Consider the following 24,673-nt stretch of genomic DNA (forward strand, 5'->3'; position numbering starts at 1 on the left):
CCATCATGTTGAAGATTCGGACCTAATTTTTCTTCTATAAGATGCAGGGTCTCTGGTCTGATTTCAATGTCCTTGAACCATTGTGAGTTGATTTTTGTGCAGGGTAAGAGATAGGGGTTTAGTTTCATTCTGTTGCATATGGATTTCCAGGTTTCCCAGCACTATTTGTTGAAGAGGCTTTCTTTTCTCCATTGTATATTTTTGGCACCTTTGTCTAGTGTGAGAAAATTGTATTTATTTGGGTTTGTGTCCGTGTCCTCCATTCTGTACCATTGATCTACCTGTCTATTTTGGTATCAATACCATGCCGTTTTTGTTACTATTGCTTTGTAGTATAGTTGAAGTTCTAATATTGCGATACTCCCTGCTTCACTCTTCCTGCTAAGGATTGTTTTAGCTATTCTGGGTTTCTTATTCTTCCAGATGAATTTCATGATTGCTTGCTCTATTTCTGTAATGTATGTCATTGGGATTTTAATAGGAATTGCATTGAATCTGTGTAGCACTTTTGGTAGTATGTCCATTATGACAATATTAATTCTGCCTATCCAAGAACATGGGAGATCTTTCCATCTTCTAAGGTTTTTATTTTTATTTATTTGTGTAATTATTTTAATTAAAAATCATAAATTTACATAGGGCAATCTTGTTTGATTCATTCTGTTATTTTTTCCCTTCCCCCCACCCCTCCCACCCCTCTTTTCCCTCTATACAGTCCTTCTTCCATTCTTACCACCCTCCTTATCCCTAACCCTAAACCTAACCCTAACCCTAATGCTAACCCCTCCTACCCCCCCCTTATATGTCCTCATCTGCTTATCAGCGAGATCATTTTTCCTTTAGTTTTTTGAGATTGGCTTATCTCACTTAGCATGATATCCTCCAATTTCATCCATTTGCCTGCAAATGCCATAATTTTATCATTCTTCATGGCGGAGTAATATTCCATTGTATATATATGGCACAGTTTCTTTATCCATTCATCAATTGAAGGGCATCTAGGTTGGTTCCACAATCTGGCTATAGTGAATTGAGCAGCTATGAACATTGATGTGGCTGTATCTCTGTAGTATGCTGATTTTAAGTCCTTTGGGTATAGGCCAAGGAGTGGAATAGCTGGGTCAAATGGTGGTTCCATTCCAAGCTTTCTGAGGAATCTCCACACTGCTTTCCAGATTGGCTGCACTAATTTGCAACCCCATCAGCAATGTATGAGTGTACCTTTTTCCCCACATCCTCGCCAACACCTGTTGTTGCTTGTGTTCTTGATAATCGCCATTCTAATTGGGGTGAGATGAAATCTTAGTGTAGTTTTGATTTGCATTTCTCTTATTACTAGAGATGTTGAACATTTTTTCATGTATCTGTTGATTGCTTGTAGATCTTCTTCTGTGAAGTGTCTGTTTATTTCCTTAGCCCATTTGTTGATTGGGTTATTTGTATTCTTGGTGGAGTTTTTGAGTTCTTTATAGATTCTGGAAATGAGTGCTCTATCTGAAGTATGAGTGGCAAAATATTCTCCCACTCTGTAGGCTCTCTCTTCACATTACTGATAGCTTCCTTTGCTGAGAGAAAGCTTTTTAGTTTGAATCTATCCCAGTGGTTGATTCTAGCTTTTATTTCGTGTGCTATGGGAGTCCTGTTAAGGAAGTCTGATCCTAAGCCAACAAGTTGAAGGTTTGGACCTACTTTTTCTTCTATAAGATGCAGGGTCTCCATGGCTAATATCATTCTAAATGGTGAAAAACTGAAAGCATTCCCCCTAAAAACTGGAACAAGGCAGGGATGCCCTCTTTCACCACTTCTATTCAACATCGTTCTTGAGACTCTGGCCAGAGCAATTAGACAAACCAAAGAAATTAAAGGGATACGAATTGGAAAAGAAGAACTCAAACTATCCCTGTTCGCTGATGACATGATTATATATTTAGAGGAACCTGGAAATTCCACCAGAAAACTCTTAGAACTCATAAGTGAATTCAGTAAAGTAGCAGGTTACAAGATCAATGCCCATAAATCCAACGCATTTTTATACATCAGTGATGAATCCTCAGAAAGAGAAATTAGGAAAACTACCCCATTCAAAATAGCCTCGAAAAAAATAAAATACTTGGGAATCAATCTCACAAAAGAGGTGAAAGACCTCTACAATGAGAACTATACAACACTAAAGAAAGAAATTAAAGAACACCTTAGAAGATGGAAAGATCTTCCATGTTCTTGGATAGGAAGAATTAATATTGTCAAAATGGCCATACTACCTAAAGTGCTATACAAATTCAATGCAATTCCAATTAAAATCCCAATGACGTACCTTACAGAAATAGAGCAAGCAATTATGAAATTCATCTGGAAGAATAAGAAACCCAGAATAGCTAAAGCAATCCTTAGCAGGAAGAGTGAAACAGGGGGTATTGCAATACCAGATCTTCAACTCTATTACAAAGCAATAGTAACAAAAATGGCATGGTATTGGTACCAAAATAGAAAGGTAGATCAATGGTACAGAATAGAGGACACGGACACAAACCCAAATAAATACAATTTTCTCATACTAGACAAAGGTGCCAAAAATATGCAATGGAGAAAAGATAGCCTCTTCAACAAATAGTGCTGGGAGAATTGGAAATCCATATGCAACAGAATGAAACTAAACCCATATCTCTCACCATGCACGAAACTAAACTCAAAGTGGATTAAGGACCTCGGAATCAGACCAGAGACCCTGCAGATTATAGAAGAAAAAGTAGGTCCAATCTTCACCTTGTTGGTCTGGGACCAGACTTCCTTAACAGGACTCCCATAGCACAAGAAATAAAAGCTAGAATCAACCACTGGGATAGATTCAAACTAAAAAGCTTTCTCTCAGCAAAGGAAACTATCAGCAATGCGAAGAAAGAGCCTACAGAGTGGGAGAATATCTTTGCCAATCATACTTCAGATAGAGCGCTAATCTCCAGAATCTATAAAGAACTCAAAAAACTCTACTCCAAGAATTCAAATAATCCAGTCAACAAATGGGCTAAGGAAATGAATAGACACTTCACAGAAGAAGATCTACAAGCAATCAACAAACATATGGAAAAATGCTCAACATCTCTAGTAATAAGAGAAATGCAAATCAAAACCACCCTAAGATTCCATCTCACCCCAATTAGAATGGCGATTATCAAGAATACGAGCAACAACAGGTGTTGGCGAGGATGTGGGGAGAAAGGTACACTCATACACTGCTGGTGGGGCTGCAAATTAGTGCAGCCACTCTGGAAAGCAGTGTGGAGATTCCTTAGAAAACTTGGAATGGACCCTCCATTTGACCCAGCTATCCCACTCCTTGGCCTATACCCAAAGGACTTAAAATCAGCATACTACAGAGATACAGCCACATCAATGTTCATAGCTGCTCAATTCACAATAGCCAGACTGTGGAACCACCCTAGATGCCCTTCAATTGATGAGTGGATAAAGAAACTGTGGTATATATATACAATGGAATATTACTCAGCCATAAAGAATGATAAAATTATGGCATTTGCAGGCAAATGGATGAAATTGGAGAATATCATGCTAAGTGAGATAAGCCAATCTCAAAAAGCCAAAGGACGAATGATATTACTAATAAGTGGAGGATGACACATAATGGGGGGGAAGGAAGGGTTAGTGTTAGGGTTAGAGTTAGGGTTAGGGAGGGGGCAAGTATGGAGGAAGGAAGTACTGTATAGAGGGTAAAGAGGGGTGGGAGGGGTGGGGGGAAGGGAAAAAATAACAGAATGAATCAAACAACATTACTCTATGTAAATTTATGATTACACAAATGGTATGCCTTTACGCCATGTACAAACAGAAACAACATGTATCCCATTTGTTTACAATTAAAAAAAAAAAATGGCAATAAAAAAAAAAAAAAAAAAAGATGTAGGGTCTCTGGTCTGATTCCGAGGTCCTTGATCCATTTTGAGTTGATTTTTGTGCAGGGTGAGAGAGAGGGGTTTAATTTCATTCTGTTGCATATGGATTTCCAGTTTTCCCAGCACTATTTGTTGAAGAGGCTATCTTTTCTCCATTGCATATTTTTGGCACCTTTGTCTAGTATGAGAAAATTGTATTTATTTGGGTTTGTGTCTGTGTCCTCTATTCTGTACCATTGATCTATCTGTCTATTTTGGTACCAATACCATGCCGTTTTTGTTACTATTGCTTTGTAATAGAGTTGAAGATCTGATATTGCGATACCCCCTGCTTCGTTCTTTCTACTGAGGATTGCTTTAGCTATTCTGGGTTTCTTATTCTTCCAGATGAATTTCATAATTGCTTGCTCTATTTCTGTAAGGTACGTCATTGGGATTTTCATTGGAATTGCATTGAATTTGTATAGCACTTTAGGTAGTATGGCCATTTTGACAATATTAATTCTTCCTATCCAAGAACATGGAAGATCTTTCCATCTTCTAAGGTGTTCTTTAATTTCTTTCTTTAGTGTTGTATAGTTCTCATTGTAGAGGTCTTTCACCTCTTTTGTGAGATTGATTCCCAAGTATTTTATTTTTTTCGAGGCTATTTTGAATGGGGTAGTTTTCCTAATTTCTCTTTCTGAAGATTCATCACTTATGTACAAAAATGCATTAGATTTATGAGCATTGATCTTATATCCTGCTACTTTACTGAATTCACATATGAGTTCTAAAAGTTTTCTGGTGGAATTTCCCGGTTCCTCTAAATATATAATCATATCATCAGCAAATAGGAATAGTTTGAGTTCTTCTTTTCCTATTCGTATCCCTTTAATTTCTTTGATTTGTCTAATTGCTCTGACTAGAGTTTCAAGGACAATATTGAATAGAAGTGGTGAAAGAGGGCATCCCTGCCTTTTTCTAGTTTTTAGGGGGAATGCTTTCAGTTTTTCACCATTTAGAATGATATTGGCCATGGGCTTAGCATAAATGGCCTTCACAATGTTAAGGAATGTTCCTACTATCCCTATTTTTTCTATTGTTTTGAGCATGAAGGGATGCTGTATTTTATCAAATGCTTTTTCTGCATTTACTGAAATAATCATGTGATTCTTGACTTTAAGCCTGTTGATATGGTGAATTACATTTATTGATTTCCTGATGTTGAACCAACCTTGCATCCCTGGGATAAAACCCACTTGATCATGGTGCACTATCTTTTTAATATATTTTTGTATGCGATTTGCTAAAATTTTGTTGAGAATTTTTGCTTCGATGTTCATTAAGAATATTGGTCTGAAATTTTCTTTCCTTGATTTGTCTCTGTTTGGTTTAGATATCAGGGTGATATTGGCTTCATAGAATGAGTTTGGGAGGGTTCCCTTCTCTTCTATTTCATGGAATACTTTGAGGAGTATTGGAATGAGCTCTTCTTTAAAGGTTTTGTAGCACTCGACTGAGAACCCATCTGGTCCCAGACTTTTCTTTGTTGGTAGGCTTTTGATGACTTCCTCTGTTTCATTACTTGAAATTGATCTATTTAAATTGTGTATGTGCTCCTGGTTCAGTTTAGGTAATTCATATGTCTCTAGAAACCTGTTGATGTCTTTGAGATTTTCTATTTTGTTGGAGTATAGATTTTCAAAATAGCTTCTAATTATGTTTTGTATTTCAATCGTGTCTGTTGTGATATTTCCTTGCTCAATCCGAATTTTAGTAATTTGAGTTTTCTCCCTCTTTCTCTTTGTTAGTGTGGCTAAGGGTTTATCAATTTTGTTTATTTTTTCAAAGAACCAATTATTTATTTTGGTGATTTTTTTTTGATTGTTTCTTTTGTTTCAATTTCATTGATTTCAGCTCTGATTTTAACTCTTTCCTGTCTTCTACTACTTTTGGTGTTGCTCTGTTCTTTTTCTAAGGCTTTGAGCTGTAATGTTAGGTCATTTATTTGTTGATTTTTTTTCTTCTTTTATTGAATGTGCTCCATGAAATAAATTTTCCTCTAAGAACTGCTTTCATAGTGTCCCAGAGATTTTGATATGATGTTTCTTTGTTCTCATTTACCTCTAAGAATATTTTTATTTCCCCCCTGATGTCTTCTGTTATCCATTCATCATTCAATAGCATATTATTTAATCTCCAGGTATTGGAGTAGATTCTGTGTTTTATTCTGTCATTTATTTATAATTTCAAGCTATTATGGTCTGATAGAATACAAGGTAGAATCTCTATCTTCTTGTATTTGGTAACAGTAGCTTTGTGGCATAACATATGTTCTATTTTCAAGAAGGATCCATGTGCTGCTGAGAAGAAAGTGTATTTGCTCTTTGTTGGATGGTTTATTCTATAAATGTCTGTTAAGTCTAAATTATTGATTGTGTTATTAAGATCTATGGTTTCTTTGTTCAATTTTTGTTTGGAAGATCTGTCCAGTGGGGAGAGAGGTGTGTTAAAGTCACCTAATATTATTGTGTTGTGGTCTATTTGATTCCTGGAATGGAGAAGGATTTGTTTGTTGTACATGGATGAGTCACTCTTTGGGGCATAGATATTTAAGATTGTTCTGTCTTGCTGATTTATGCTTCCCTTAAGCAGTATGAAATGTCCTTCTTTATCCCTTCTGACTAACTTTGGCTTGAAGTCCACATTATCTTTTGTGAGAATGGATACTCCAGCTTTTTTGCTGAGTCCATGTGCATGGTATATTTTTCCCCATCCTTTCACTTTTAGTCTGTGGGTATCTCTTTCTATGAGATGAGTCTCTTGCAGGAAGCATATTGTTGGATCTTTCTTTTTAATCCAATCTGCCAGTCTATGTCTTTTGATTGATGAGTCTAGGCCATTGACATTCAGGGTTATTATTGAGATATGATTTGTATTCCTGGTCATTTGGCTCAATTTTTTTTTTTTTACACAACTTGTTTTCTCCTTTATTTGGCTATTCCTTTAGGATAGTTCCTCCCTTTGCTGATTTATATCATTGTTTTTCATCTCTTTCTCATGGAATATTTTGCTGAGAATGTTCTGTAATGCTGGCTTTCTTTTTGTAAATTCTTTTAGCTTTTGTTTATCATGGAAGTTTTTTATTTCATCATCAAATCTGAAGTTAAGTTTTGCTGGGTATAAGATTGTTGGTTGGCATCCGTTTTCTTTCAGAGCTTGAAAAATGTTGTTCCAGGCCCTTCTAGCTTTTAGGGTCTGGGTTGAAAAATCTGCTGATATCCGTATTGGTTTCCCCTGAATGTAATTTGATTCTTTTCTCTAGCAGTCTTTAAAATTCTGTCTTTATTTTGTATGTTAGGTATTTTCATTATAAGGTGCCTTGGTGTGGGTCTGTTTTAATTTTGTATATTTGGAGTCCTATAAGCCTCTTGTACTTGATTTTCCATTTCATTCTTCAGATTTGGGAAATTTTCTGATATTATTTCATTGAAAGATTATTCATTCCTTTGGTTTGTTTCTCAGTGCCTTCCTCAATCCCAATAATTCTTAAATTTGGTGTTTTCATGATATTCCACAATTCTTGTAGATTCTGTTCATGATTTCTTACCATCTTCTCTGTTTGGTCAACTTTGTTTGCAAGATTAAATATTTCTTCTTCAATGTCTGAGGTTCTGTCTTCCAGGTGTTCTATCCTATTGGTTATGCTTTCTATGGAGTTTTTAATTTGGCTTATTGTTTCCTTCATTTCAAGGATTTCTGTCTTTTTTTTTTTTTCAGTATCTCTTAACTCTTTTTTTTTAATTGTAAACAAATGGGATACATGTTGTTTCTCTGTTTGTACATGGCGTAAAGGCATACCATTTGTGTAATCATAAATTTACATAGGGTAATGTTGTTTGATTCATTCTGTTATATTTCCCTTCCCCCCACCCCTCCCACCCCTCTTTTCCCTCTATACAGTCCTTCCTTCCTCCATTCTTGCCCACCTCCCTAACCCTAACTCTAATCCTAACACTAACCCCTCCTTCCCCCCATTATGTGTCATCATCCACCCATTAGCGATATCATTCATCCTTTGGTTTTTTGAGATTGGCTTATCTCACTTAGCATGATATTCTCCAGTTTCATCCATTTGCCTGCAAATGCCATAATTTTATCATTCTTTATGGCTGAGTAATATTCCATTGTATATATATACCACAGCTTCTTTATCCACTCATCAATTGAAGGGCATCTAGGTTGGTTCCACAGTCTGGCTATTGTGAATTGAGCAGCTATGAACATTGATGTGGCTGTATCTCTGTAGTATGCTGATTTTAAATCCTTTGGGTATAGGCCAAGGAGTGGGAAAGCTGGGTCAAATGGTGGTTCCATTCCAAGTTTTCTAAGGAATCTCCACACTGCTTTCCAGAGTGGCTGCACTAATTTGCAGCCCCACCAGCAATGTATGAGTGTACCTTTGTCCCCACATCCTCGCCAACACCTGTTGTTGCTTGTATTCTTGATAATCGACATTCTAATCAGGGTGAGATGGAATCTTAGGGTGGTTTTGATTTGCATTTCTCTTATTACTAGAGATGTTGAATATTTTTCCATATGTTTGTTGATTGCTTGTACATCTTCTTCTGTGAAGTGTCTGTTCATTTCCTTAGCCCATTTGTCGATTGGATTATTTGCATTCTTGGTGTAAAGTTTTTTGAGTTCTTTATAGATGCTGGAGATTAGTGCTCTATCTGAAGTATGATTGGCAAAGATTTTCTCCTACTCTGTAGGCTCTTTCTTCACATTGCTGATAGTTTCCTTTGCTGAGGGAAAGCTTTTTAGGTTGAATCTATCCCAGTTATTGATTCTTGCTTTTATTTCTTGTGCTATGGGAGTCCTGTTGAGGAAGTCTGGTCCTAAGCCAATATGTTGAAGATCTGTTCCTACTTTTTCTTCCATAATTTGCAGGGTCTCTGGTCTGATTCCGAGGTCCTTAATCCACTTTGAGTTTAGTTTCGTGCATGGTGAGAGATATGGGTTTAGTTTCATTCTGTTGCATATGGATTTCCAATTCTCCCAGCACCATTTGTTGAAGAGGCTATCTTTTCTCCATTGCATATTTTTGGCACCTTTGTCTAGTATGAGAAAATTGTATTTATTTGGGTTTGTGTCTGTGTCCTCTATTCTGTACCATTGATCTATCTGTCTATTTTGGTACCAATACCATGCCGTTTTTGTTACTATTGCTTTGTAATAGAGTTGAAGATCTGGTATTGCAATACCCCCTGTTTCACTCTTCCTGCTAAGGATTGCTTTAGCTATTCTGGGTTTCTTACTCTTCCAGATGAATTTCATAATTGCTTGCTCTATTTCTGTAAGGTACGTCATCGGGATTTTAATTGGAATTGCATTGAATCTGTATAGCACTTTAGGTAGTAGTATGGCCATTTTGATAATATTAATTCTTTCTATCCAAGAACATGGGAGATCTTTCCATCTTCTAAGGTTTTCTTTAATTTCTTTCTTTAGTGTTGTATAGTTCTCATTGTAGAGGTCTTTCACCTCTGTTGTTAGATTGATTCCCAAGTATTTTATTTTTTTCGAGGCTATTGTGAATGGGGTAGTTTTCCTAACTTCTCTTTCTGAAGATTCATCACTTATGTATAAAAATGCATTCGATTTATGTTCATTGATCTTATATCCGCTACTTTACTGAATTCACTTATGAGTTCTAAAAGTTTTCTGGTGGAATTTCCCGGTTCCTCTAAATATGTAATCATATCATCAGCAAATAGGGATAGTTTGAGTTCTTCTTTTTCTATTCGTATCCCTTTTATTTCTTTGGTCTGTCCAATTGCTCTGACTAGAGTTTCAAGGACGATATTGAATAGAAGTGGTGAAAGAAGGCGTCCCTGCCTTGTTCCAGTTTTTAGGGGGAATGCTTTCAGTTTTTCACCATTTAGAATGATATTAGCCATGGGCTTAGCATAAATGGTCTTTACAATGTTAAGGAATGTTCCCACTATCCCTATTTTTTCTATTGTTTTGAGCACGAAGGGGTGCTGTATTTTATCAAATGCTTTTTCTCATCTTCACATTTGACGATGAAATAAAATCCTTCCATGATAAAGAAAAGCTAAAAGAATTTAGAAAAAGAAAGCCAGCATTACAGAACATTCTCAGCAAAATATTCCATGAAGAAGAGATGAAAAACAAAGAAGCAAATCAAGAAAGGGAGGAATTATCCTAAAGGAATTGTCAAATAAAGGAGGAACCAAGTCTTGTCAAATAAATCAATAAATAAATAAAATAAAAGAAATGAACCAAATGACCGGGAATACAAATCATATTTCAATAACAACCCTGAATGTTAATGGCCTGAATTCATCCATCAAAAGACATAGACTGGCAGATTGTATTAAAAAGAAATATCCAACAATATGTTGCCTGCAAGAGACTCAGCTCATAGAAAAAGATACCCATAGACTAAAGGTGAAAGGATAGGGAAAAACCTACCATGCACATGGACTCAGCAAAAAAGCTAGAGTAGCCATCCTCATTTCAGATAATGTGGACTTCATGCCAAAGTTAGTCAGAAGGGATAAAGAAGGACATTTCATACTGCTTAAGGGAAGCATAAATCAGCAAGATATAACAATCATAAACATCTATGCCCCAAACAGTGGCTCATCCATGTATGTCAAACAAATCCTTCTCAATTTCAGAAACCAAATAGACCATAACACAATAATACTATGTGATTTTTACACACCTCTCTCCCCACTGGACAGATCTTCCAAACAAAAATTGAACAAAGAAACCATAGGCCTCAATAACACAATCAATAATTTAGACTTAACAGACATTTATAGATTATACCATCCAACCAAGAGCAAATACACTTTCTTCTCAGCAGCACATGGATCCTTTTCTAAAATAGACCATATATTATGCCACAAAGCTAATGTTAGCAAATACAAGAAAATAGAGACACTACCTTGTATTCTATCAGATCATAATGGATTGAAGTTAGAAATAAATGAAAGAGCAAAAAACAAACTATTCCAACACCTGGAGATTAAACAATATGCTATTATATGATGAATGGATAACAGACGATATTAGGAAGGAAATTAAAAAATTCTTAGAGGTAAATGAGAACAAAGAAACATCATATCAAAATCTCTGGGACACTATGAAAGAGGTACTTAGAGGAAAATTTATTTCATGGAGCACATTAAATAAAAGAAGTAAAACTCAACAAATAAACAAACTAACACTACAGCTCAAAGCCCTAGAAAAAGAAGAACAGACCAGCACCAAAAGTAGTAGAAGACAGGAAATAGTTAAACTCAGAGCTGAAATCAACGAAATTGAAACTAAAGAAACAATACAAAAAATTGACAAAATAAATAGTTGGTTCTTCGAAAAAATAAACAAAATTGATAAACCTTTAGCCACACTAACAAAGAGAAGACGATAGAAATCCCAAATCACTAAAATTCGGAATGAACAAGGAAATATCACAACAGACACGATTGAAATACAAAACATAATTAGAAGCTATTTTGAAAATCTATACTCCAACAAAATAGAAAATTTCAAAGACATCAACAGGTTTCTAGAGATATATGAATTGCCTAAACTGAACGAGGAGGACATAAACAATTTAAATAGACCAATTTCAAGTAATGAAATAGAAGAAGTCATCAAAAGCCAACCAACAAAGAAAAGTCTGGAACCAGATGGGTTCTCAGCCGAGTTCTTCAAAACCTTTAAAGAAGAGCTCATTCCAATACTCCTCAAAGTATTCCATAAAATAGAAGAGGAGGGAACCCTCCCAAACTCATTCTATGAAGCCAATATCACCCCGATACCTAAACCAGACAGAGACACATCGAGGAAAGAAAATTTCAGACCAATATCCTTAATGAACATCGAAGCAAAAATTCTCAACAAAATTTTAGCAAATCGCATACAAAAACATATTAAAAAGATAGTACACCATGATCAAGTGGGTTTCATCCCAGGGATGGAAGGTTGGTTCAACATCAGGAAATCAATAAATGTAATTCACCATATCAATAGACATAAAGTCAAGAATCTCTTAACTCTATTGAAATGATCTTTTGCTTCCCGCATTTGCTTTTTTAACTGTTGAATGGTGCGGTCATTCAAAGCCTGCATTTGCTCTTTCATCTCATTGTTTGCCTCTCTTGATCATTTTAATTATGTACATTCTGAACTCCCTTTCTGACATTTCTTCTGCCATGCTGTTGTTGGATTTTATTGATGTAGCATCTAGGTTTGTTTGGGACATTTTATTCCCTTGTTTTCTCATATTGCTCAGGTATCTTCCCCTCTAGTAGTGAAATTCTGAGATATTGCAGATTTCCTCTGTCCCTGTAGATTTCCAATAACTCACCTCCTAGTCTTCAGTGGCCTGAAGTCTTGGAGGAACTTGATAATTCAGTGCTCCACAAGGAAGTTGCCCCCCTAGGGGTGGTGGTATATTCTCTGCTCGTGGGCAGAGCTGCTTCCACTTGTTGACTGATGGTCAGCCAAAAGGGGACTACACTGTGGGCTGGGGCTCGGCTGGTCTGGTCCTGGGTCTCTGGTTCTCCCACTCCAGTGGGGAAAGCCTCACTGGTGGGGAAAAGTCACCCAGTGGGGAAGTCTCGCTGGGCAGCTCTCCTCCGGGAAGTCCCTTCAGTCTGGAACTACTGCCTGGGCCGGGGTAGCCTTGCCCAGTGGGCACTTGTCAAATTTTTAAAATGACCCTCAAAACTTGATGCAAAACCTTCTTCACAAAATATTCTCTTACAATATTCATCTATTTGGTTGTGAATATCTACCTGAATCTTTGTCAGTCTGTTTAGGTATATAATCTACAGGTAGAAACTGGCTGGTTTGTCTTCTCATTTCCACTTATAAATTTGTTGTGTTGTTCAGTTCAATCATTTTCCTGTGTTCTTCAGTAAGATTGACAGTGTGGTTTATGATCTTCAGAGACCTTGTCATCTATCTGTTGAACCTTTTGCTGAAGTTCATAGTACAGAATTATATGCAAACATGCACTCAGTAAATTTTGTTGACATAAAACTTTCCTAGGGAAATACTTGAACCCTCCTGGACACTACTATTTGTTCATTAGAATCTTTGGAGGAGAAAATTATTAATGTTTCTAGGTGATTCCTAAGTAAGATCATTTCTCTTGATTCTAATCCTTGGTTGAATCTTTGATCTCTCTTTGCTGACTGAGGACAACTCATTTTTAATAAGGTACTCCAGGATACCTGGAAACTGGGTAGAATTCTACTCTATAGAATTTAGGTAACTACATGGTGGATGCTGGCAACATTTCTAGAATATTTAGGAAATGGATTTTGGTTTCTTTCTTCTTTTTTTTTTTTGTTTGTTTGTTTGTTTTGTTTTGTTTTTTGGTACCAAGGATTGAACCCAGGGGCATTTTTACTACATCCCTATCTCTTTTTATTTTTTATTTTGAGACAAAGTCTCAGCAATTTAGGGCCTTGCTAAATTTCTGATGCTAGCTTTTAACTTTTAATCCTCCTGCCTCAGCCTCCCAAACTGCTGGGAATACAGGTGTGCATTGTAGCACCTGACTCTGATTTTGGTTTCTACAATTTGTTATTTACAAATGCTAAATATCCATTCCTTCCTTTGTGATGATCCATGTTGTGGGTCATCAGCTTCCCAAGCTGCTGGGGTTACCATGCCTGGCTTTACTGTCGTCTTTGCTTCTAAGTTATGGTCTGTTGATTTGTTGTTTCACTGGAGTGCCTATTCCCATCCTCTTCTGCTCTTCTTAAGCCCCCAGCCCTTTGATTCTATGGTAATAACCTTATCTTATTCCAATTCAGAAGAGCTCCCCTCAGTTAGCCTCCTCAAAAATTGCATAAAAACTCTATTCCCTCCTTTTTTTCTCTCACAAGAAGTCCTCTACTTGCCCAGAAAGTCCACTACTTAGTCTGCTGTTCCTTTTTCTCCCTTCTTTATATGGTACTTTGCTTCACTGTTATTTCTTCTCTCTATTGCTTTTTTCAGTGTTATGCTTTTTTTGGATCCTTTCCCACTGTCCGTAAATATTCTTGGCCCTTCCTGACTCTGTAAAACAAAAAAATTGGAAAATCCTTTGATTTTTTTTTTTTTTCTTGAATGTAGATTTTTTTTTCAAATAGTCATTCTTTTTTTCTGTTTTCCTGTGACTAAACAACTTTGTTAGTTGTCTTTCTGTTATGGTAGCAAATACCTGGGATAAGTTTTAAAGAGAAAAATGGAGTTTTTTGGTTCATGGTTTCAAAGATTCGAGTCCATGGTAATTGGCCCTGTTGCTTGGACCTGTGGTGAGGCAGTGTACCTGGACAGGGAGTGCCTGGTGGCGTAAAACCGCCTAGCCCACGGCCTGGAACCAAGACAGGAGGCTCCACAGCTCGTTTTGAAGGCATGCTTCCAGAGATCTGGAGGCCGTCCACTCCCACCTCCTGAAGGCTCCACGACCTTTCAGTTGTGCCACAGCCTTTGGGGGACATTCCAGATTCATCCATCATCTGTGCTTTCCTCTGTTTCCTGACAACCCACTCACTGCTCAACCCTTTTATCTGACCTATATTCTTTTAAAAAAATTTTCTTTTACCAATTGTATTTATATGTGGTGCTGAGAATTGAACCCAGTGCCTCACACTTGCTATGCGAGGCAAGTGCTCTGCCACTGAGCCATAACCCCCAGCCCGCTGATGTATATTCTTTTAAAGAATGTAGAAATCACTTTTGAGTTTCCATTTTTTGTTGTAAAGCTTGATACATTCTGGAGTATTGTGAAATCTGGCATTTTTATTTATCTGATCCTTATTCTTCTTGTTTAAACCTCCATTTATCACCTGGCTCCTTTTTTAAGCACTCCTCATTTGAATAAAACAGTGGTTTTTTTTCTTTTTTTTTCCCTCTTATCTCTCTTACCACTCCTGTAATTCTTTCCCATGCCTATAATTCTTTTGCATGTTGCTGTGATATTTAACCTTGGCTACCTCTGCTACCTCTTTTCTGTCCCAGTTCGTTTAGTCTTCTGACTTCCACCCTCATCTCTCCTGTGAGTGACTTTCAGATGGGTCATCTCCAGCCCCAGTGGTTTTGTGCTTGTTTTTTTGCATTCCCATCTTGCTAGTTGTTGTCCCCTCTGTGCCTCAAGTTATTCTGCTCCAAATTGAATTAATTGTTTTCTTCCTGTGACCCTCCCTTTGTGGTTCTGATATTTTGTGATTTTGATTAGACAGTGTTCAGGGTTTGTTACAACATTTTAACTGATCAGTGGAGCCATATAGTGTGAAGGTTTTTTTCCTTCCTTTTTCATACAACTTTCTGTTTTCTTTGGGGTTAATAGTAGTTTTGTTTTTTTCATTTGTTTAGTCTTAACATACTGACTTTAATTAAAACTTCCTAACTTGTTCCTTAAATTAGTCGGATTTACCAGGTATTTGATAAATTTTCTTTTCCTGGCAATACTTTTCTGGACTGTTGTATCTTGTTCCATTCTGATTGGTGATACTACTTCCTTTACATTACCCTAGGAATCCTTTTGCTTTTCTCTTAAGTTGAATACTTACTTTCTGCATTTCTTGTCGCCTTTCTCAGTGTCTTTCTTAGCTTGGTGGAGAATCTCCTCTAACTTTCTAAAAAAAGTACCTATTTGAGGTATATTTTTGAGGCATTTTTATTATAATAATATCATATTCAGTCGGCATTTAGTTGATATTTTTAGGTTGGAAAAAAAGTTTCTCTTTGAATTTTTGAGACATTGCTCCCTTGGCTTCTAGCTTCCAAGGTTCCTCTTGAGAAGTTTGAAGCCATTTCTTATTTCTGAGTAATATATGATCTGTTTTTCTGTCTTAAAACATTTAGGATCTTTTCTTTATACTCAGCGTTTTTTTCTTTTTAAAAATTTCATGATAGTGTGCCTTGGTGTGGGATGGGCCTGTTTTCATTTATCGTGTTTCCCTCTTGGTGGCTAATATTTTGTAGTTCTGGAATTTTCTTGAATTATTTGATTTTTTTCCTCTGTATTTTCTCCTTCTGGAATTTTTAGTTTTTTAGTTGATTTTTTTTTTCTCTCTCTCTCTCTCTGTTGATTTTGGTTTCTGTCTGCATTTTAGAGAGCTCCCTTACCTTTCAGATCCCTGGATATCTGTTCCTGTTTCGGAATGCATCATCAAGAAGTTAACTGGGAATTGTGATTTCCTTGTAGGGTTGTCTGACTTGTTCATGTTTGATAGTGAGATCCTCTTGTCAGAATCTTTATGTCTTTTGTCTTGATCTGGTTGAATGTTCAGAGACAAATCTTTCAGTCTTCTACTTGTGGAGATAAATCTAACTGGCAAGTTTTAAGAAGGTAGGGATCTTAGCATTTGGACTGTTAGACTTTCTCTTAATTTCCCTGTTTTTAGTACAGTGACCTCGCTCTCAACTGTGTCAGGTGTGGAATAACCCTCTGTCCTTGGGGTAGAGGGGGGACACAACCCCTTAGACTGCAGAGTGGAAGAGAGCAGGCTCAATGGATTTTTAGAGCCCTCCTGATTTAGCCCCATCTTTCCTAGAAGGTACCGGGGCCAGTAGTTTCTGAGCCTTTTAGGTGATTTTTGGTATTAATTGGGCTGCTTGGTTTTCCTCGCTGTAAGCTCAGGATTCAGTTTTAGGGGTCTTCTTGTCACTTGTCTTTCAGCTTTCTAGCCTTTACAATTTTGTTGCTGTTATCTCTTCTACTATTTCCTTCACCTTGTGGATTATGCTTGCAGAGAAAAGTTCCATTACCATTGTTTCACCTGAATTTTGGGAGGGCCTGGAGATGATCGTGTGTTCCATCTGCATCTTAACCTAAACCTGTCGCTGGCTCTTTGCGGTACAAAATCCGTAGATATTTGTCACCGCTTGCAGCAACAACTTGCATGGGTCTTATGGGTGGTGGACTGGAAACTGAGCTACTTCTATCTTTCTCTTTAGTGCGCTGCTTTCTTGTTTGTTTATAGAGGATAAAGGAAATGAGGTTTACTTGCTTTGAGAGGAGAGAGAAAGAGACTTTTCTTATCAGAGAGAAAGAGACTTTGCTTAAGAGAGACTTTGAGAGAAGGACAGGCTTTGCTTAGAGCTTAGAGGAAGAGAGACTTGCTACGCCTCACTTAAGGTCTGCTGCTTCTTACTGGTGCGTCCTGCATCCTGTGAACTAAGGGTACGTCTACCTAAGGTGGTTTAGTGATGCGTCTCAGTTCTCCGCTCTGTGATCTGCCTTCTGCCGCTTTCTGCTAGCTGCTGCCGCTTTTCCCTACTAGCTGCTGCGTCTTCTTCTAGCTGCTGCTGTTTTTCCCTACTAGCTGCTGCCGTGTGTCTTCTTCTACTAGCTGCTGCTCTGTGTGTCGCGCTGTCTCGCTCCGCCTACGCTTATATCACCTCCAGGAGGCGGAGAGCAGGGCCACGCCTTTTATGCAAAGATTAAGCCAGACGCTAGATGTCCGAGCAGGCACAATTAGGAGTGCTTGAGAACACATGCGCATACACTGTGTGCGTGGATAATAAATCACCTGAGTGTGCTTATGTCAATTAACCTCCTCGCTGCCGATGTGATCAGGCACCACCCTGGCGCGGTCAACATGGTACAGCCCCCAACATAAACCTATGTCTTTTAGTAATACTGTTGTCTCTACTCACTCGCACTTAAAACTTGTCTGCCTTTTCACTTAAAATACATTGGTCATTTAATGATATTTACTCTATGTCAGGTACTGTGCTAGGCATTTATGTTTCAAATACTTTAAAAAAAAAAGCCCATTCCCTGGCTTGGAATTATTCAGAATCAAGTTGGGGACAAAGGTAAGTGAGTAGAGGAACCATGAAAAAGCTAAAATTATATAGAGGGGTAGTTTTTTGTTGTTTTGTTTTTAAAGAGACAGGGTCTCCCTATGTTGACCAAGATGGCCTTGAATTCCTGGGCTCAAATGATCCTTCTATTTCAGCCTCCCAAGTAACTGGGATTACAAGCGTGTACCACCTGCCCTGCTATGTAGAGGGTGTTCAGAGAGCAGATGAGGACTGCGTTGGTAAAGGGTTCAGGTTCCTAATACTACCACTGGATTGAACTCGTTCTCCCTTTTTGTTACCTTTGCTTTCCCATTTTGTACTTTAGTGTACCTGACCCCTGAACCAAAGCCCTAGGGTGTTTCTTCTGTCTTTTTGATGTTGAAATTCTTTCTAAAGGTGACATAAGGTAGGCTAATCTCCAGGTGATGGAGTGAGTGGTCATCTGCACACAGCATTCCCCAAACCTGCAGCTTGAATGCAGTGTTCCCACTGTGCTATCTTTTCCTCTCAAGTGACGTATCACAGGTATCCAGTGTTAGAGTTGCTTACGTGCTCATCTTAGCCCTCTTGCTGACCTGTAAACTCTTTTAGGGTAGTATCTAAATCTGATTCATTTATATAATCACAAATGTAATCTCAAAGTGACCAGTATAATGTTTTAATAAATGTGCTTAAAAGACGAGCCCTTGCTGTGTTCCTTCAGACCAAACGAAGACTTCTTCAAACTCAGAAAGAAATTTTAAAGAGGCCTCAGTTTTCAGGGGCAGGTTTTGATTTCTGTGTTCATATGTGAGTATCACTAGCAGCGGGGGACAGACATTGCTGCCCTCTTGGGGACACCTGCCTGTGTCTGTGGTAGCTTTCCCATGGTGCTGTTAAGCCTGCTGGCTGGTTCACACTGATGCAGTGACATGTAGTAAGCAGAGGTTTTGCAAAATGATTTTAGATAACAGCATTTCAAGGTCAAAGTCTTCTAAAGCTTTTACCATCTGAGAGGGTGAGAACTCTAAAATTTATTTTCTGCCTCAAATGGCTGTGTAATTTTCTAAGTTTTTGTAGTGTATCAAGTTGATAAGTGTGTGTTTTTTGGACTCGATGATAAACTACTTCAAAAGGGAGTTTTATTTAAAAATTGTCATTTAAAACACCTAAGGGCACAGGGTGTACAGGAACCCTGGATATAGTGCTGTGACCTCTTCAAAATGAAACGGTGGCATTAGTTTACATGATCCCTTTATGTGGGATTTCATCACTACTTGGATGGGAGCTGAAGGCATGTCCTAGAAGCAACTGTAGTTTAAGCAGGTATAAGGAAATTGGATTATGCTAGTTTTCCTTTTCTTTTTTAAATCCACCAATGGTTTCTTTGTCTTTCCTATTAATAGGAATACATGGTTTCTCATTATATTCTGGCTAATGTGACTGAAGCTTCTGGCATTTATTTATTTTCTCTTTGGTATTAGAGAAGGGTAAATATTTTAGTCCTCAGTTTCTATTCTGCTTGAATTAGTTTATCCGTGGTTATTGCAAAGAGAAAGATTTTGGTTTTGGCCATATTTCTTATCATATGGAATGCTTCTCTGAACTCAAGAAAGAATTAAAGATGTGCCTGGCCAGACAAATCAGGTTTTACTTGGGAGCTTTGCTTGGAAGCTGAGTTCAAGTCTGAGAAGCAGTGTTGTTTGTTTTTGTTTTCATCCTTGGCCAACCCTTGGTCTAGGCATGATAGCCTTTATCATTCTTTGAAGCTGGGACATGCTTGAGATCTGGAAGGAAGGTGTATCCTTTTGCAGGCCTTTGTGTTTTGTACCATTCAGTGGCTCTGCTCTAGAGTGAGCTTCAGTGTATTTTTACCCCATTTCTCAGAAGTCAGTAGTTTCATGCCTCCAGATAATCTGGCACCACCAAGCACACAGAAGTCTTATTTTCTTTCAGTATCTCTGTTCCCAGTTTTCAGATCTTCCTTAGGTCTCCGGATGCTTTGTGCAGTTTTAACTGGGCTTGAGCTGGGCCCGTGCACTAGTCCTGCTGTGCATAGTAGATGTGGCGCACACTTCAAGGCTGGACAGCAGAGGGCAGCAGTGGCAAGTCGCTAGCATCTTCATCCCCCTGCTTCAGCCTTTGTCCTGTCAACACCTCATCTGTAGCCTCCTCCCACACTATGCAAGGCTCTCCTCACGTTTTATCTCATTTTACAATCTGTATTCTGCTTTTTGGGCAGTGCTTTTATTTTTTTTCCTTTTAGGAAGGTGATCAATGAAACTCAAAAACTCAGTGTAAAAAACTTTATAGAAAGTCCTTTATAGGTAAAAGTGCATTAGGTAAAGTAAGTTTGCATGATATTTAATCCAGGTGGAATTCTGGAGGTGTGAGTTGAGAATTAAACAATCTTTCTTTGTTTTGTTTTTTATTTTTTAAATTTGAAGCTTTGGGATGTGAGATCAGCAAACGAGAGGAAAAGCATTAATATGAAGCAGTTCTTCCTAAATTCAGAGGACCCTCAAGATGAGATAGAAGTGATAGTGAAATGTTGTTCCTGGTCGGCTGATGGTGCTAGAATAATGGTGGCAGCAAAAAATAAAATTTTTGTAAGTATTAGTATTTTAAAAATCAAATTTAGTCTGATTTAAAGAAAATTAAATTTTCTATTAATTTTTGCATTTCTGTTTCCTGATACAAATAAAGTCTGGCTGTGTGATTTGGAGCAGGCTTCCTAACCTTTGATCATTCTTTGGAACCGTGCTCTAGGGGATTTGGATGCCTTGTGAGAAAAGTCTTTATAGTCACACAGGTTTGGGAAGGTCATACACTACTTTCTCCTATGGGAGGTACACAGTGGGAACTAACATATTTAATGCCCTGGGTCGCTCTATGTTACAGAAACAGTTTATGATGTTGAGTCCAATGTTCCTCATATTTATTTAAAATGTAGAATAATTCTGTATCACTCTTCCCTCCTCCTGCTCTTCCTCCTCTTCCTCTTCCTGTTTTCCTCCATCAATTTCAAATACATCGATTTAGGTGATTTTTCAAAGTTCTGTTTATCCCTAAAAAATTTATGATTTGGTGACTGATAGAAATAGTTATTAATAACTGAACAAGATTCTAAGATTTTTATAAAGTAAATGAGGAAGATATACAAAAAAGTAGATGAGAAGATAATACCGTCCTCATTTCAAATCTAATGATTCTTTATTTGTGCTGTTCAGAGTACTCACACATATAATTTCTTAATAAATATCCAGGAGACAAAGCAGGTTGCAGTGACCCTATATGATAATAATGAGATAACTGAGGTTCAGAGCAGCCAGATAATTTGTCTAAAGTTGCATTGTGAATAGGACAGCCAAGTGTTCTGATTTATGGCTCACTGATATTGTTCTAATAGTAATTTTAAAAGACTTGAATAATAGATATTATTTTGAAGAGCACAATTAAAATATATAATATAGTTACATAAAAATTCACAGAGGGACCTGTGCATATGATTGTTACTGATCTGGTAGCTGTGACCCTGGGATCTTGTTTGGTGTTTATTTTTATTCCTCTGGCAGGAAATTAAGAAGAAAACTGTCTCCTTTTGTCTTAAGTTTGCCGAAGTCTGTAAGAACAGAATGCAACTACTGCATTTGCAAGTTTCAAAGATTTCGAAATTTATTTTTGTTGTAATAAGATACATATAATGTAAAAAAAAAAAAAATTTTTTTTTTTTGGTACTAGGGGTTGAACCCAGAGATGCTTAACCACTGAGCCATATCTCCAGCCCTTTAAAAAAAAATATTTTATTTAGAGACAGGGTCTTGCTAAGTTGCTTAGGGCTTCACTGAGTTGCTGAGGCTGGCTTTTAACTTGCAATCCTCCTGCCTCAGCCTCCTGAGCTGTTGGGATTATAGGTGTATGACACTGATCTTGGCAAATTTGTCATTTTTAAATGCGTAATTTTGTGGTATTAAATATATTCATATTGTTGTACAACTTTTACCACTATATATTTCCAAAACTTTTTCATCACCCCAAACAGAAACTCCATTCCATAATCATTAAGTAACAACTCCCTGTTTCCCACTACCTCAATCCTGATAACTTCTAACGTAATCTATGAATGTACTTATTCTGGATATTTCATGTAAGTGGAATCATATGATACTGGTTTATTTGTGTCTGTCTCACTTCATTGAGCATATGTTTTCAGAGTTCATCTGTTATAGCATTTATCAGAACTGCATTCCTTTTTATGACTGAATAATATTTCATTCTACATATGTATATGTGTGTATACATTCATGGGCATATATATATGTATGTGTGGGTGTGTGTGGGTGTATATATATATGTGTGTGTGTGTATAATGCATCTATATATTCCCCGCATTTTATTTGTACATTTATCTATGTATCGATACTGGGCTTTTTTCTACTTTTTGGCTCTTATGAATAATGCTGCAGCGAACATTGATGTACAAGTATCTTGAGCCCCTGCTTCCGTTGCTTTTTGTGTGTATATCTTGGAGTGGAATTGCTGGGTCATGTGGGAATTCTGTATTTAGCTTTTTGAGGAACCACCCGACTTTTCCACAGCAGCTGCATCATTTGACATTTCCACAGGCAACGTACAAGGGTTCCAACTTCTCCATATCCTTGATAATACTTGTTATTTTCTTTTTTTAAAATTATAGCTATCCCAGTAGATGTGAAATGGTATTTCTTTGCAATTTGATTTGCATTTTCCTGATGACCAGTGATGTTGAGCATAAGATCATTTTTTAAAAAGGGAAAAAGGAGGGCTGGGGAGATAGCTTAGTCAGTAGAGTGCTTGCCTTGCAAGCACAAGGCCCTGGGTTCAATCCTCAGCATCACAAAAAAAAAAAAAAAAAAAAAAAAATGGGAAAAAGGAAAATAATTTTATGTTGCATGAAATGCCTTCTTGTTTTAAAAACCTATAGACCTGTTTTACTGTGCTAAAGGAAAGCTACTGTGCAATTCCCCTTATTTTGCACATGGATCTCAATTTCGTTTTTTTTTTCCCTTTTTCTTGTGTCTTTCCTGCTCTTCGGTATTGTTTATCCAATCCTACTGTTAAGTTTTTCTTATTTTGTTCCTCTGTGATTGGGACAGTTTCCTATTCCAGTTTGCAAATTTCCTGTATCACTCTCAGTCACTAAGTTTTAAGAACAGCTTGCCCTGGGAAACATTACAACGTGATTTCCTGTGCTTTGTTTTTGGCCCTCAAAGCTGTACTGCCTACCGTCTGTGCATGCTCCCAGGCCTATGCATTCACTAAGTTTCTTTCTTTTCTTTTGAAATGCTCACTGTGTTGCTCAGTCTGGCCTTGAGCTCATGATTTTCCTGCCTCAGTCTCCTGAGTAGCTGGGATTACAAGTGTGCTCTACCACTTCACTAAGCCTCTTTCTGGCTCCCACTGGGAACCTTTATTTTCTTCCAGAGGACTGTGCTTTGATCTTGAATTGCTCGAGTGTATCAACATACTATATGTATGTATTAAGTATAAACCATCTTACCATTTGGCAAAAACTTTAAAGAGCATATTGAGCATTTAAAATCTTTCACAAATTGAAATGAAGAAGGTTGAATTACTCAAAAATAGCTTTTTTTTTTGGTTAAAATGGGAAAATGATTAACCTTAATGTAGTAATTTGGTAGCTCTGGAGAGAAATAGAAATGATGGCATTAATTTCATTTTAGCAAGTCTGTGCTCTGTATTATTTTGATCATTTTCATTTATGAATTGCATTTTCTGTTTTGAATAGACAAACATTAGGGAGAACTACTCTGTTAATTTGGCTAGTCCATTCATTTATTCACAAAACTTTTATTTCTCTTTAGGCCAGCTTGGGAGATCATCTGTGATGAATTTTCCTGTACAGAAAATGTTTCAAGATGAGCAATATTTTTAAAGTATATATATATATATATATAGATATATAGATATATATCTTATTCATGACTCTCAGTAACTTTGCCAGTTATTATATTAATTTGCTATAATATAATATGTATATCTATAATGTATTAGAAATGATAGTAGTTTTTCAGGACTTAGATTTTATATTTGAAACAGGAAATTCTTTAAAAAATACATTTAGATTCAGTTTAGGTATAGCTTATCTTTTTAAATATTGTGCTTTCATAGATACTTCTATTTATGTTGACAGCTTTTTGATATTTATACCAGTGGCCTGTTGGCAGAAATCCACACAGGCCATCATAGCACCATCCAGTACTGTGACTTCTCCCCTCAGAACCATTTGGCACTGGTGGCTTTGTCCCAATACTGTGTGGAGGTAAGTAGTTGAATTAATTCAGTGACATCTGGGTCTCTAGAGATCCCAGGATGACAGGGAATGGGTTGCCTAAATCATTAGCTGCTCAAGAATCTTGCTTGAAAAACTTTGGAATATTTTCTTCATAGCCTAGTTACTTGTAGCTTTGGAATATTAAACTATGTAGCCAGCTTTATTATTTTAACAGTGATTGAAGACTTGATTTGACAGTATGACAGGGAATGACAGTATCATTCATCAAGCATTTATTGAAATCCTAGCATTTTCTGGGATTTGGGGAAACAATGAAATGTCCACTCGTTTTCTAGATTGAAATATGGCATCTTTTGAATAGTATAGAAATAGACACACTCTTCTTAAAATAAATGATGAGAGTTCAGATTCTTAGATCATTGGGTAGGATAAGATGGAAGTTATATTTAGAATTGATTAAGATAAGATTGTTATTGCCAAGCACTAATGAATAAATAACATTTTTTAAAATTTATTTTTTTAACTTTAATTTATTTTTATTGTAAACAAATGGGATACATGTTTCTACATGGAGTAACAACATACCATTTGTGTAATCATACATTTACATAGGGTAATGATGTTTGATTCATTCTGTTAGTTTTTCCTTCTCCCCCAC

General features: G+C 37.0%; 1 protein-coding gene across 6 annotated transcripts in view; it reads left to right on the forward strand.

Moving 5' to 3' along the window:
- Nucleotides 1–24,673, forward strand: part of APAF1 (apoptotic peptidase activating factor 1) — a 100,821-nt gene that overhangs the window by 45,155 nt on the left and 30,993 nt on the right. For 5 of the 6 annotated variants that reach the window (XM_079142097.1, XM_079142096.1, XM_079142095.1 and 2 more), the window contains 2 exons: nt 20,168–20,329; nt 23,914–24,042. In XM_079142097.1, the coding sequence (XP_078998223.1) occupies nt 20,168–20,329; nt 23,914–24,042 (291 nt within the window). Of the gene's footprint in view, nt 1–20,167; nt 20,330–23,584; nt 23,657–23,913; nt 24,043–24,673 lie in introns of those variants that run through there. The other variant, XM_079142100.1, reaches the window with a different exon arrangement.

This window comes from Sciurus vulgaris (genome assembly GCF_902686455.1).
Source record: "Sciurus vulgaris genome assembly, chromosome: 5".
NCBI lineage: Eukaryota > Metazoa > Chordata > Mammalia > Rodentia > Sciuridae > Sciurus > Sciurus vulgaris.